The sequence below is a fragment of the Acromyrmex echinatior genome, chromosome 11, assembly GCF_024713525.1.
Source record: "Acromyrmex echinatior isolate Ae372 chromosome 11, ASM2471352v2, whole genome shotgun sequence".
Lineage (NCBI taxonomy): Eukaryota > Metazoa > Arthropoda > Insecta > Hymenoptera > Formicidae > Acromyrmex > Acromyrmex echinatior.
This window is the reverse complement of record NC_141862.1, coordinates 1,953,925-1,969,852: the sequence shown is the minus strand read 5'-3', so window position 1 is coordinate 1,969,852 and position 15,928 is coordinate 1,953,925. Positions and strand designations below refer to the sequence as shown.

The window sequence follows — 15,928 nt, the reverse complement described above, 5'->3', positions numbered from 1 at the left end:
ATAGGTTCGAATAGTTTCGTACGATATATCTAAACCTTTCTGCTTCAATTTTGCTTGTCCTTGACGCAGTGTTAAGTCAGGATTCCGCGAAAACAGTTTCACTATTTTTTTATCGTCTTTTTTGTTCACTTTGCATATCGAGCCATGTTCCGGTAAATCATCGACATTTTTTACCACATTATATCGCTGCACTCACTTCTGTACGAATGATTTCGACTTTTTCATATATTTAGCAGCCTAATTGTAACATTTTTAGGTGAACGCAGAGGAACACAGCTTCATAGCGTGATGCGTATTTGATACTCATGGCGCTTAATGTGATTTTCTTAAGAAAGTTCAATAACAACTGAATCTTCCTTGATAGTGCATCAAGAATAAAGGTGCTCTCTATGGATTCATGATAGATTTACGGCGATATTTTTTATTAGTTTTGAGTAAGGCCAACCACGATCTTACTTGACTTACTGTATATGCGCATTACGAAAGTCTAAAGCCAAAAGGTAACGAAAATGTTTCAATGAAATTGACATTTCAGTTCAAAAGACAGGAAACATCATAAAGAATTGGAGATTGGATTTACAAAATATTCATGTGCGCAGAAAGTAAAATCAGATTGATATAATTTTTTATTACAGAAAATACATATAATTATAGATGAGAGACAAATAAAAATTTTTTTTTTAAATATACAGTTATATTACACTTTACTTACCAAGATTAATATAGCTTAATACAACTATAAAACACTTTATATGGTTTATATAACTTTATAAACTAAATTTTATATGATTTTATACACTGCATAACAATCTTATACAAGATATTAAAAGTATGAATGAAGACAAAGATAATAATTAAGAATATAATTGTAGAATTAATAATAAATATTGAGGTAGAAGTTATTCCGCATTCTTATCGCGACTGTTTGAAATTCTATCTACTGTTACCGGAATCAATTAATTACAATACTTTCAACGAAACAATCATCGATATTGCGATATCGCTTCACGGCATCTATAAATGATAAATAGTAATCGTCATGTTATACAGAATCTCCAAATTATCAACACTCGTTTTATTTTATATTTCTGTCGCATAAATCCTCGCGTAAATATTGGAGTTACACTATATAAAAAATCAACTTTAAAAGATATGAAATTATGGATTCCAAATATAGTTTTCTATCCTGCATCCTGCAAATCTAAGTAATTGTGAAATGTTTGATAGGAGTTGTTTGCTTAAGAAACAAGATTCATAGGAATTTGTAAAATTGAAACTTTCCTTATACAGAAGAATATAATTTATATATACTTATTTGTAAGAAAACTAAATTTTTTATTTATTACAGAATTCTATAATTTCATATTTATGAGATTTCATTTTAAATTCTCTCTTACTAAAAAATATATAGACAAAATAAGTTCCTTCCAATCTTTGGTTCTGCTTCCTTCCCAACCATGAAAGTTTAAGAGCTAAATTAGGAGCAAAGACATGTGCCAATATGCGTTGTATAAAGTTAGCTGGATCTTTTCCTCCGCAAGTAAAAAACATATTTTCCTTTAAAAAAAAACAAAACAAAGAAATGACAGATTGATTTTTCTCTACAATGCATGATTATAGGATGACTAAAAAAATGGGAATTAATATTTAAACAATAAAGAGCAAAGAAATTATTAGTTTTTATATTTACTACAATATTTTAAAACTCAATAAAAGAGTTAAAATATTTCAACTATCACAATCCATTATCCTTAAAAAAAAAACTTATTTTTAACGTATTGTTTCACTTACTTTCCCATATTTATTTGATTTAAAACATTTATCAAAACAAACATTTTATATACCGGTGTATGCATAAGTTTTTCCGATTTTTTGGTAAAAAAAAACACATAATTTTCAAGGGAAATTAATTTTTTTTTATTCAAAATATTGGCCATCGGCTTCTACACATTTCGCCATCTTTCAGGTAATTTATGAATACCATGCCAGAAAAACTGCTTGTCTTTTGCGACAAACCATTCATCGAGTCATTTTCCAACTTCCTCGAAATTGCTGAAGTGCTGCTCTGCGCGTGCCCCATTGATGCGAAGAGGTGATAGTCAGATGGCGCCAGGTCTAGGGAGTACGGGCGGGTACGGAAGGATGTCCCATCCAAGCGATTTCAAGGTGTCTTTCACTGGTTTTGCTGTGTGAGACGGCACATTGTCGTGTAACAAAATCACTTTGCCATGTCTTCTGGCCTATTCCGGTCGTCTTTCGATTAATGCGTGGTTTAAATTAATCATTTGTTGGCGATAGCGTTATGTATTAACGGTTTCGCCGGGCTTCAAGAGTTCATAATACACAATACCGCTCTGGTCCCACCAGACACAGAGCGAGATGGTCTTCTTGCCGAAGCGATTTGGCTTTGATGTTGATGGACCGGCTTCGCCAGGTGAAAGCCACGATTTTTTCCGCTTCAGGTTTTTAAAATAAATCCATTTTTCGTCACCCGTCACAATTCAATGCAAAAATGATTTCCTTTCGTAGCGTTGAAGCAGCATTTCACAAGTGACTTTGCGATTTTCCATTTGACGTTCATTCAAATTGTGTGGGACCCATTTACCCATTTACGAGTTTATTGATCTTTCCCATTGCTCGTAAACGTCTGCTGATTGTTTCTTGTGATACATGTAATGCTTCTGCTAATTGCCGTTGAGTTTGAGTTGGGTCTTCATCCAATAACTCCTGCAATTGCTCGTCTTTGCATTTTTGTGGTCTACCAGAGCGCTCACTGTCTTTCACATTGAAATCACCATTTTTAAATTGTCGAAACCATGTCTCACATGTTCTAATCGATGGAGCGTGTTCACCATGTTTCTACCAGCAAACGATGACTTTCAACAGCCTTTTTCTTTTGATTAAATAAAAAAAGCAATGCGTGCCGCAAATGTTCTTTTTCAGGCACAAAACTTGACATGATCACTGAACGATAAAACAAAGACGCTAGTTTTTGACGGACTCAACTTGTGTGTGTTTGTAGTTAAATGTCAGACGAACAAAATGGCGTATGTGTCAAATTAATACGCTGCGTACTTTTCGCTGGCGCCATCTCTTAGTTAAACTGGAAAAAACTTATGCATACACCTGGTAAATATCTTGAATTATATATATACATACATACAGGGTGTCTCCAGCCGATTAAATCACTCATAATAAGCAAGTAGAGTGAACCGAACTGAGTCGAAAAGTCCTGTATGATTTTGCAGGCGAATATATACGTATGTCCGACTAGTGCTACTACTGTCGGAAGAATGGCCGACTGACCCCACCGATCGCATGGCGCGCCGGCCGGGCCATGAGGAGCGGGGATAGCCTGGCAGGCGCACCGTTCTGATATGAGTGGCTCGTATTCGCCTATCTTTAAATATTAATATCTCGTTAAATATTGTGTCAACTGCAAAATGATACAGGACTTTTCGACTCAGTTCGGTCTACTCTATCTGTTCATGATGATTTAATCGGTTAAAGACACTTTGTATATATATATATATATATATATATACGAGGGCAAGTCAATAAGTTTTTAGAAAAACATAGTAAAACACATTTTTTTTATCGATTTATTTTTATTTCTCAACATAATCTCCTTTCAGCTCGATACATTTGATCCAACGATTCTCCAACTTTTTCAAGCCGTCCGAATAATATGATTTGTCCAACCCTTCAAAATAAGCCTCTGTTTCGGCAATGAGTTGCTCTCTGGTGGTGAATCTCTTTCCTCCGAACCATTTCTTCAGGTTTGGAAACAGGAAATAGTCGCAGGAGGCTAAATCTGGCGAATATGCTGAATGGGAAAGCAATTCGTAGTGGAATTCATTGAATTTGGCCATCGGTGCCGGGCATGTGTGAATCCGTGCATTGTCTTGATGGAAGAGCACTTTCTTCTTCGTCAAATGGGGACGTTTTTCTTTAAAATGTTGTTGAAACGGTCCAATAAGGCTACGTAGTAATCGCCATTGATCATTTGCTTCGACGGAAGATAATCGATATGAATTGTACCGCGTGCATCCCAAAAAACTGTGGCCATCACCTTTCCGGTCGAGTTTGTGGTCTTCGCCTTCTTCGGAACTGGTTCACTCGGTGAAGTCCATTGTTTTGATTGTTCCTTCGTCTCGAGTGAAGTAATGGATCCATGTTTCGTCCACAGTAATAAATCGACGCAGAAATTCATCTGGATTATATCTCTAAATTGTTTTGAAATTGTTACACGGTTATGGTCCACAATGAGCAAACGCGGCATCCATCTTGCCGATAGCTTTTTCACACCCAATTGTTCATGCAAAATTGAAATCACTGTCATGCCATGTGAGGCCTGTGGCCTCAACAAGCTCGCGCACTTTCACTCGTCAATCAATCAAAACAATATCGTGGAGTTTGTCGATAATTTCTGGCGTAGTAGCCTCAATTGGACATCCCAAACGAGGTGCATCACATGTAGATGTACGATCACGTTTAAATTCATTCATCCAATTGTATACAAAAAACGCTGATGCAAATGTGCTATAAACATTATCCAATTCGGCTTTGATTTCTTTCGGCATTTCATATGTAGAAAAAACCTTTCAAACCTTTCATATGTAGATATTTGATCACTGCACGGAACTCGTTTTTTTCCATTTTGCAAAAAAAACATAGATTGTTCGCTGTAATCGTCTATAAAAATGAAACCACGCGATGAATTCCGCTCAAAATTTGACAGTAATCAGCTGATAGATGCTACTTGTTAAATAGTAATGTGACATGACACTGCGAGTATCCTTTGACAGATTTTCTAATAACTTATTGACTTGCCCTCGTATAAGAATAAGAAGGCGCGCAATTTTTCCTCAAATAAGTTAATCCAATTCTTAAAATAAAAATTGAATAATAAGAAATTATAATTTTAATCTTTATTTCTTTCTGGGTTTCCTCCAATCCTAAAATATTTTTTTTACCGCCTTCTATGACATCTGCTTTTCACGTAATTTTAAAATCTACACATTTCTGTTTGTTCTCTTTGCTGCGAGTGGAAACGAATCTTCTTTCTCTATAGTTAGAATCAATTAATAATATGATTAATAATATATAGTTGTTCAGTAGTACAATGTAGTATAATAAATGTTCGATAATTACTCAATAATAATTCATAATAATTTTGTTCAAGATCGGTAATTCGAAAGAAAAGCAAGAATTCTTTCAGTCGATCGACATTAATTGTCATTGAACGCATGCACAAATTGAGCTCGTGATTTCATCTCAAACATGATTTTAATCCTCGTTGAAATCATCAAATGCGTCGTTCTTTGTTCTTTTTAAAAACAATTCGTTACACGCAAACAAGTTGTCGTTACCGGCAACGGACAATCGAAAGTTCTAGAACGATTCAATTCGCGCACGCGAGCGCCGCGCTCCGACGAATACGTCACGCGCTGTCACCAATCCCACGCACGGATTTTCTGGTCCTTCGAGCCGGATTTAAACTAGCGAGAAAGACAGTAAGACAAACGCCGCATCACTTTAAAAATTTCACGATCAGCGCTCTCGCTCTGGTTCGCTCTCGCACATTTTCTGACCACTTCGAGCCGGATTTTCGCCGGCATCCGCAGTGTCGAGTGCATCGCGTCCAATGCGCGCATCATCAAGAAAATCAGAGAGAGAAAAATTCGCAAGTGAAAGCATGAGTGACGAAATAGCCGCCTTGCTGGGCGCCCAGAGTGACATCCATGGTCGTATGGCCAGGTCAATAACCAATTTGAAGAAATTGGGGACGGCCAACATCACCCTCCACAATGTCGAAACCCGCTTGGCGCTTCTCGACCAGATGTGGACGGAATTCGAACAGCAACACAAGCTTATTCGAGCACATTACAAGGAAGCCTTCGATCAAAGTGAGTACAACACGTCTCAATTTGCCGATTCCGCCGAAAACACGTACGTGCAGCAGCGCGGCCTGCTGAACGAGTATCGGACGAAACTCATTGCGAAAGAACCGAGCTCAGCTTCCAAAACAGAAGGTAATGTGTCTTCCGGAAAACCGTCGCTGCCTCGCCTCAAGATTAGTTCGTTCTCTGGCGCATTCGAAGACTGGCCTACACTCCGAGATCTCTTCCAATCCATTGTCGGAAACAATTCATCAATCTCAGCAATCGAGAAATTTCATTACCTGAAAACTTGTCTGGAGGGTCCTGCCAAGGAACTGATTCAACCATTAGCGATGACCGAAGACAATTATCCACGCGCATGGGAGCTGCTAAGCGAGCGGTACGAAAATAAGAGAGAGTTATCTCGCTCCAATTTCTCCAAGTTTACCGCCGTGGCTAAGATGAAGAGCGAAAGTGCGGAGGAGCTCAACCGCGTCTTCAACGCCTTGACCAGGGTAGTCAACGGCCAGGAGAACATTGATAGGCCTATCAACTCTCATGGCTTCGATCTACTAACTCATCTTGCCGTCGAGCTCTTCGATCCAAGAACTCGCCTGGAGTGGGAGTCACTCTCACGCGCCTCGAGCGACATGCCCACTCTTAAAGAGCTAATGAACTTCATAAACCAAAGAGCACTTACTCTTACAGCCGCCAAACCACAATCGCTCAAGGTCTCCGACAACCCGTCGCGATCTGCCAAATCGCATCACGTCAAAAAATACACCGAATCTTCACAATGCGTCCTATGCAAGGGAAAACACAACGTGATGGTATGTGAAGAATTCAAGAAAAAATCCGCGGTCGACCGCAAGGCCGTCGCCGAAACTCACAAGCTGTGCTTTAACTGTCTCGGCTCTCATGCTTTCGCGAAGTGCCATTCGACGAAGACGTGTGCTACGTGCAAGTCTCGTCACCACTCCATGTTACACGACGCGTACGCTTCACCGAAACCTCAAGAAGTCAGCTCACTGTCAGCGGTGCGACGCGACAACAACCACAAGGCCATTTTGCTCGCAACGGCGCGAGTTTCCATCGCTGATCGTCACGGCAATCAGCACACCACACGCGTGCTCATCGATCAAGGTTCGGAAATTTCTCTAATTTCCGAGGCTCTGGTCCAACGCCTACGCTTGCCACGCTCTCGATCCTCAATCGAGGTCATCGGCATCAGCGGCAAAAGCTCCGGGCCCAGCAGGGGAAAGGTGACACTCAAGGTGACCTCGTTAACAACAGGGACCGACTTCACCGTCGGAGCCTTTGTTCTGCCACGTCTGTCGCTTTATCAAGGCTCTCACGCAAGGATCAGAACGGAGTGGCCACATCTAAAGGGGCTCCAACTGGCTGATCCCGACTACACAGCAAACGACGCTATTGAGTTGCTTTTTGGAGCGGAAGTATGCTCAATCATTCTCCAGGATGGTCTCCGCAAGGGAGGCCCCCAAGCGCCTATCGCTCAAAAGACGCTGCTCGGCTGGATCTTATCGGGAGGTTGCGACCAAGTAACCAACTCAGCACAACGCCACTCGCTTCAGTGCACCGTAGATCACGAGCTTGCCGACCTTGTGCACCGCTTCTGGGAGCAGGAACGAGAAGCGCCCGCTCCGGTCGCACTCACGCCAAGGGAGCAGCAATGCGAAGACATCTTCGCGCTGCAGCATCAACGCACTGCCGAAGGACGATACATCGTGCGACTACCTTTCGCATCTCCGCTGACTACGATGATTGATACGAGAAGATCTGCCGAACGGCTCTTAGACGCCATGGAGCGACGATGTGAGAGAGACGCACGATTCGGCGATCTCTACCGAGCCTTCCTGAAGGACTACGAGGACCAAGGGCACATGGAATTGGCGCCAGAACCTCCGAATTCCAGCGAAGACCGGTGCTACCTTCCGCATCACGGTGTCCTTCGAGAATCCAGCACCACGACCAAGCTCAGAGTCGTCTTCAACGGATCGCAGCGCACAAGGTCTGGTGAGTCGCTCAATACGCATCTATTAGTTGGGGCTAACTTGCTGCCACCCCTCGCGAACGTACTTCTGCGGTGGCGGTGGCATCGGTACGCGCTAGTGGCTGACATCGAAAAGATGTATCGGCAGATTCTCGTTCATCCCGAAGATCAAAGGCATCAATGCATACTTTGGCGCCACAGCATCGACGAACCTATACGCGAGTTTACGTTGAAGACCGTTACTTACGGTCTCGCTTGCGCGCCATTTCTCGCCATTCGCACGTTGCGCCAACTCGCCGACGACGACGGACCGCGTTTCCCTCGAGGCGCGAGTGCGTTACGACACGACTGCTACGTTGACGATGTCGTGACCGGAGCGCACGATAAAGACGACGCTATCGCGCTCCAAGTCGAGCTCCGCAACCTCTGCATGGCGGGCGGGTTTTCTCTCCGAAAGTGGGCCGCCAACTGTCAGGAACTTCTTCGCGACATTCCGACTGAGTTCTGCCTCACCAGAGACTCGCGGTCGTGGGAACAAGAGAATCACTCAACGCTGGGATTGCGCTGGTATCCAACTAGAGACGAATTCGCCTTCTCTGTCCCTCCTCGCACCGTCGTCGCGTTCACCAAGAGAGGTCTGCTGTCGGAGACCGCTCGACTCTTCGATCCGCTCGGATGGCTGGCTCCAGTAACCATTCGAGCTAAAATGCTGATTCAGTCGGCCTGGCTGCAGCAGCTAGAGTGGGACACACCATTGCCGTCAACCATCTCTGAACAGTGGAAGCGACTCTGGGAAGAACTTCCACTGCTTGAGAAGCTCAGAGTCGGCCGCTGGCTCGGCACCGGCGACACGAGCTCTCAACTCGAATTGCACGGCTTCGCAGACGCGTCCGAAAGAGGTTACGCCGCCGTGGTGTATCTCCGCCTCACAACAAACAAGCAAACAAAGACTCTGTTATTGACAGCAAAAAGCAAGGTCGCGCCTATCAAACTGGTCTCGCTCCCGCGGCTCGAACTCTGCGCCGCCGTCTTGCTTTCAAGTGTACTCGTGCACGCGCGCTCCGTACTAAACCTTGCAACAACACCAGTGATCTTGTGGTCAGACTCCAAGGTCACACTACACTGGATTCGAGGTCACGCCTCCCGCTGGAAAACATACGTGGCTAACCGAGTATCGCAAATCCAGCAGCAACTTCCAGAGGCTCAATGGCGTCACGTCCCGGGCAAGGACAACCCTGCCGACTGCGCCTCCCGGGGTCTGACACCAAGTGAGCTCCTCAGCCATTCCTTATGGTGGACGGGCCCCGCCTGGTTGAGCGGGAATTCGTCGCTATGGCCAAGCGTCAACCTCGAGCCCATCAAGGACGTACCGGAGCGACGGGCCACCACACTCGCGGCGGTCATCAAAAGCAACCAAGAGCCGGAAGAACTCCTCAGGTTCTCGGCACTGCACCAATTACTGAAAGTGACTTCCTGGTGCTTGCGTTGGCGTCGCCGCAGTCTATCAGTCGGATCCGGAGATAATGAGCTCCAAGGGTCAGCGCTTCTCCCAGCCGAACTCGACGCCGCACTCCTACAATGGATTCGCATCGTGCAGTCACGTCACTATCAGGAGGAGATGACTGCGCTCGAAAACAAACGCGATCTTGCAAGATCCAGTCATCTTCAGATCCTCAGCCCGTACATGGACGAACACGGAGTCCTGCGAGTCGGAGGACGCCTCAAGCACGCAGCGCTGTCTTTCGACGAGCGACATCCTGTCATCGTGCCTCCAAGGTCATGGCTCACTCGCCTGCTGGTGGAAGCCTACCATCGCCGTACTCTCCACGGAGGAGTTCAGCTGACCCTGGGGTTGCTTCGCCTCCGGTTCTGGATTCCGCAAGGCCGAGCGGTGGTCAAGCGATGGCTGCATCAGTGCGTGACATGCACACGGTGGAGGGCTGCCACTCCGCAACCAAAGATGGGAAACCTTCCTCCAGGAAGAGTGACGCCAGCGCGACCATTTCTTCACGTGGGCATCGACTACGCCGGGCCTATTTTCATCAGGACGAGCAAAGGGCGTGGGCACGGCGCTCACAAAGCGTTCATCGCCGTATTTATTTGTTTTAGCTCCAAGGCCGTTCATCTCGAGGCTGTTTCAGCGTACACCACCGACGCCTTCCTGGCTGCTCTCCGTCGATTCACATCTCGCCGAGGACTGTGCTCAGACATTTATTCGGATTGCGGCACCAATTTTTTGGGCGCCGATCGGCAACTTCGAGAAATGCTTCGAGCCTCCTCGGCAGAAGGACAAAAGATCGCACACGTAGCTACATCGGAGGGGATCCAGTGGCATTTCAATCCTCCTTCGGCACCTCATTTTGGTGGTCTCTGGGAGGCAGCCGTGAAATCGGCTAAGTATCACCTGCGCCGAACCATCGGCGAAACCAGGCTCACCTTCGAGGAAATGAGCACCCTGCTCGCACAAGTGGAAGCATGCCTGAACTCAAGGCCCATGTATGCACTTTCGGACGACTCCGACGACCTCACGGCTCTGACACCGGGTCACCTGCTCATTGGGGCACCACTGCTGGCCATTCCTGAGCCGTCCTTGTCGGACAAGAAGGAAAATTTTCTTTCCAGGTGGCAACTTATTCAGCGAATGCGAGACCACTTCTGGCAGAGATGGTCACGCGAGTACTTACACACTCTGGCTACCAGACCGAAATGGACCAAGGACGCTTTGCCACCACGCCTTGGATCGCTATGCATCATTCGCTCCGAGCTCTCACCACCAAATAAGTGGCCTCTGGCGCGAATCACGCAGCTACATCCTGGAGACGACGGCGTAGTGCGGGTGGTCACAGTCAAAACCGCCTCATCTGAATTAACTCGTCCTTTGATCAAATTAGTTTTATTGCCAGACGAGGCTAACGCGTTTATCTCGCACGCAAATGCATCAAATGTAAAGAAGAGCTTGAATTGATCGCGTGTATTTTCGTGAATCATTTTTTGTCAATGTTATCTGTCATACAACTCTCGTTTACGGTTCAAGTTCTTCCACGAATTCATTGTATTGTATCGCTTGTCTTATTTACAGTTTTTGTAATCTCAACGAGCTCGAGGTAACGTCAATACATACATCGTCACGGAGATGACGAGGCGGGCGGGAATGTTCAAGATCGGTAATTCGAAAGAAAAGCAAGAATTCTTTCAGTCGATCGACATTAATTGTCATTGAACGCATGCACAAATTGAGCTCGTGATTTCATCTCAAACATGATTTTAATCCTCGTTGAAATCATCAAATGCGTCGTTCTTTGTTCTTTTTAAAAACAATTCGTTACACGCAAACAAGTTGTCGTTACCGGCAACGGACAATCGAAAGTTCTAGAACGATTCAATTCGCGCACGCGAGCGCCGCGCTCCGACGAATACGTCACGCGCTGTCACCAATCCCACGCACGGATTTTCTGTCGCGCATGACTGTTACGTTGAACGTCGCTAGAAAAGAATCCAAAGCGCCAATCAATTTTGTACACCTAATGCCACGTAATAATTACGATTGTGGCAAATTTTTATTGGATTTTTCCCAAAAGGGAAAGCTCAGATCGAAGGCAATAAATGCCTCGATCTCGCCGTCCTCCTTCTTACTTCCAAAAAGTTCTTAGAGTTCTTAGAGTCATAGTCGCGCTTCGTAAAATCGCCGTGCTAACCGTTTAGTGAAATCGCTATAACCGAATCTTTCGAGAAGCTTCGAGGAAAATCGCCGAGATTTTCCATCACCGCGATTCCAAGCTCAATTTGGAAAAGGTGACCGCATTTAATATTCTGTTAATCTGATCTTTAATTAATTATATCTTTTGACTTTGTAACTGAATACATTAAAGAAATTCTTTTGTTAAATTAAATGAAACGGAGTTCTCTTCACTGTCGTGCATCATATCAACCTTGTGCCGTTTTCTCACTCGAATCTGTCCGCACGGTGCGCTCTCGCACAAATTTGATAATTAGGAACATTCCGCTATTTGTATTACATTACTAAAAATATTATTATAATCAGTTGCTAAATTAAAATCATTGCTAAGCCATATCATTAAAAAATCGTAAAACAAATACCATATTTATTTAATAAAATTGTAAGCGAAAAGAAAATAGAACGTGAGAGAGAATATGTATAACGGGAAGAAAAGAGAGCGCGAATACTATAATAAGTATAGGATCACGATGAGTAGAAGAGAGAACACGAATACTATGGCGAGTATAGGATTATGACGGGTGGGACATATATCATTATGCGCACTATTTGGCACCGTCACAATGCATCTTGATCTTTAAATTTTATATCATTATGCATACTATTTGGCAACGTCGCCATGTATCAAAATTACATTTATATCATCGCAAAACATGTCGTATTAACATGTCCTTAAAAAAATCTTTTATTACACTAAGTTGTCGTATATTGGCGCTTGCATTTTTAATCTCTCGCTTGATTGAACAATTCCATATGCATTCCTGAAGAAATGGAGGGGTCGAAACTTAAAAAAGAACTCGGGCAACATTACTGCATCAGTCGTTCAGACGGACCGCTACTGCAAGCTACGTTTTCCAAATATGCGATTCCAGAGATTTTACATTCCTATTCAAAATGAAGAATTTTATAAACAGTAAGTTTTTATTTTATAAATTTTTTTTGTACCTTTTCTCTACAGTTTGTTTATTTCTTTTCCTTTTTTTTCTATTACACACACACACACACACACACACGCGCGCGCGCGCGCGCGCGCGCGTGCGCGTGTGCGCGCGCACGTACGCACATATTACTTTCTTCTGCAGAGCATTTTCTTGTAATAAATCCCGTTATACACCTCGTATATAACGAAAAGAAGATTTACACTGACTTCTACTTCCAAATACCTGGATGTCGGAATCGTCGTGGAACTTGTGTCTTTTGTGGAAATTGCAATTGGCGACAACCAAGGTAACAACCCAGTCAGAAATAATTTCTCGAAAAGACATTGTTTCGAGTCGAAAATAAAAGTTGAAAGTTTTCGAAATTTCTATTGATTTCGATGGATTTTTGGCTCCAATTTCGATTAATTTTTGAGTGGAAATAAAATCTTGAATTGATCTAGTCAGCATATAAGTATAATACTAGTGTCACTAATGCAATAAGTAAATTCGATAAGTAGTGTCGCTAATAGCGTAATAGTGGTGGAAAAAATTTCATTAAGTTTCATAAGTTTCATAAGTTTCATTAAAATTTTATTGTGAAAATAAGTATTATCGATTAGTATCATATTTCAGAGAATACACGACAAAATTATAACTAAAAAAAATTTATTTTATGAATTCGAGAACTAATTTTGTGATGCATCCAGCATACACGGTCACCCATTTCTCTCTCTCCGAATCCGAACCTTCACTTACTATATTTTATTTCTGTGTTCGGGAACTGCTTCTTCGAAGAACCATGAACATCTATAATGCTAATGGATGTATAGTTGTAACATATCTGTTCAAAGATGTAGTAAAACAGGCGGACACATAAAAAAAATATAATTAATGTTAAATATAGTAATAATGTACAAATGATCTATGATAATAATTTGTTTTTAATAATATTGTAAAATATTATTTTTATTAGCTGAATTTAATACTAATTAATTTAATACTAATTAATTTAATACTAATTATTAGGTGTTGGAATTAATTCGTAGCGTTTTACAAGTGATGGGAAGTACTTTCATTAATGTATTTTTTAATGCTCATGTGAAATAAATAACATTCTTTCATTAAAAACGCTACGAATTAATTCCAACACCTAATAATTTAATACTAATTAATTAATACTAATTAACTCTAAATGGTGCGTGCGTGCGTGCGTGCGTGCGTGCGTATGAGAAGAGGAAAAAATTATTGGGTATATTGGAGGCGAGGAAAGTGGTGTAGGAGCACATCGGCAGTACCGTGCTTGTACAGGACGGTATAAGGGGTGGGATTCCCTGGGATATAGACTGTGACTATTCTATCCCCTTCATTGGAGAGGGACGAATATAGTCTAAATAGCCGATCCCAGTCGATCGACTCGAAATTTGATTGAGAAGGAGGAGTTGGGAGGTGATCTAAAAGAGGGAGAGGAAATCCTTCTTCGAGAGAAAGAGGAAGAGGGAATCGTTCCTCGAGAAGAGAAGGGGAATAGGATTTCTCGGATGGCGGGATCGATGACAGGGAGAGAGGTGAGGTCTAAAGATTGTGTCTGTTCTAATGATGATGAGTAGGAGACCTCAAGAAATTGGTCATCGGTCGGTTGTGATGGTATGATGGCTTGGCCAAGGGGACAGTTCCGCCTACTCCTCCGAACGTAAGGAGTTCGTCCCCATTTTCTAATAGACGTACTAGTACGCACTACAATCCGAAGAGTAAAATATATGTATGTTTCGTCGGAAATGCGCATAAGTGTATATATATATGTGTTTCCAAGTGCGAGAAGACAAGGGGATAAACCGGAAGGAATGACGGCTTACTGATTAGCTGGCTGTCCACGAGATCTCGGATTGTTGGTCAGTCTGGGATGACAAAGCTTAGATTTTTACTATTGCATGACTTCGGTGCATTTATAATGTTTTTTGCAATCTTGCCTCTTTTCGGGCCTGCATTAAGATTGTTATTCCTTCTGGGTTGATTGGCGTTTACGAGTTTTCGCGGAACTTGTCCAGTCCCTCTTTTCAGTTCTGTCAGACCATTATCAGAAGGCTCCGCTCGAGTCTCGCAGACGCCAACCATAGTCGCGACGTAGAGCCGAAGAAAAGAATCATGGCGTTTGTAGAATGTAATACTGGTATTAAGTTATATTTGTAACTATTACAATGAGTGATTATAATTTTACTACATCGTCACTCCAGATAGCTTAGACTAGATAGATCTAACCTACCAGATTTTAAAAAATCAGATTTCCACGTCAATTTATTACTGAAAAAATGTAAATTTAGCAAATTTTAATGTACGAAATCAAATACGCGCGAATCGTCGAGCGGCCCAATCTTCCCCACTCGACTGCGCACCGGTTTCCCTCACTCCGCCCGGCGCACTGCCTCACTCGCGTTCTTCAACTTGGTTTTAAGCAAATGTTTTCGGTAACAAAAAATTCGAGAATTTTTCAACAGAAAATTCAATTCTTCCTTCATAAATTGGTGTCAGACGGAAGTCTTAATCTTAAAAATTAGAGCCACGGTGATTTTTTGAAAAAATATTGTTACCTTGGCTCCTAATAATCGGAGGGTAATCTTTTTTTTTTAAATTTGTAGAAAAATGTCAGATGTCGAATGCTTTACACGGCTGTTTGATGTTACATATTAACGGAATTATTTCCATTTTTTTATACGGAAAAAGATACCCACTTTTTAAAGTCGTTTTATAATAGTTTAACGTTTGTTATTAAGTGTACGTAATGGTGCAATTCTTGAAGAAGAAAAATCACTCCTGTAAATTGCTGTGCGACTACTCAAAGATGAAGAAATTAAGTTTTCTGCAGACAGGTTTTTACAGTTTTTACAAATGGCTTTTTGCAAAAACTAATGAATATTTTAGGTTTGTTCAGAGCTAGATTTGTTCGTCATTACGAGGGCTACATTTTACAAGAATTTCAAAACTTTGCGTTTAAATCTCAATAAACAAAAGCGAGTGAAAAAAGGCCTTTTTCGGTGTTTTTTATTTTTTTTTTACTGAATTGATCGATTTTAATGTTCCACGTATCATTTTGTAGTTATTTCGAATACTTACATTTTTTATACCGAATTTTTTTCCATACAATCAATGTCTTTCATTTTATAAACGAAAAACTTTTGCTTTTTGCAACTATTCGATTTTTTTTGGCATACTTTCTTCTCAAGTCTCGAGTCTCAAACATACGTGTTTCTTTTCTGATGGCCTTTCGAAGAAAAATGCTGATTATAATTTTTTTCCGGTAAAATTCTTCTTCTACTGAACTATTCTTGCTACTCGAGTTTATGAAGGAAGAATATATTGTGTAACGCGCATGAAAAATCATAAA

The 15,928-nt window shown here is 42.2% G+C and overlaps 1 protein-coding gene across 1 annotated transcript; it reads left to right on the top strand.

The window, feature by feature from the left end:
• Positions 1-5,698: 5,698 nt before the first annotated feature.
• Positions 5,699-10,858, top strand: LOC147908015 (uncharacterized). The gene is made up of 2 exons (XM_087411179.1): positions 5,699-9,807; positions 10,003-10,858. Exons 1-2 carry the CDS (start codon positions 5,699-5,701, stop codon positions 10,856-10,858), a joined length of 4,965 nt encoding a protein of 1,654 aa, XP_087267305.1.
• Positions 10,859-15,928: the final 5,070 nt, after the last annotated feature.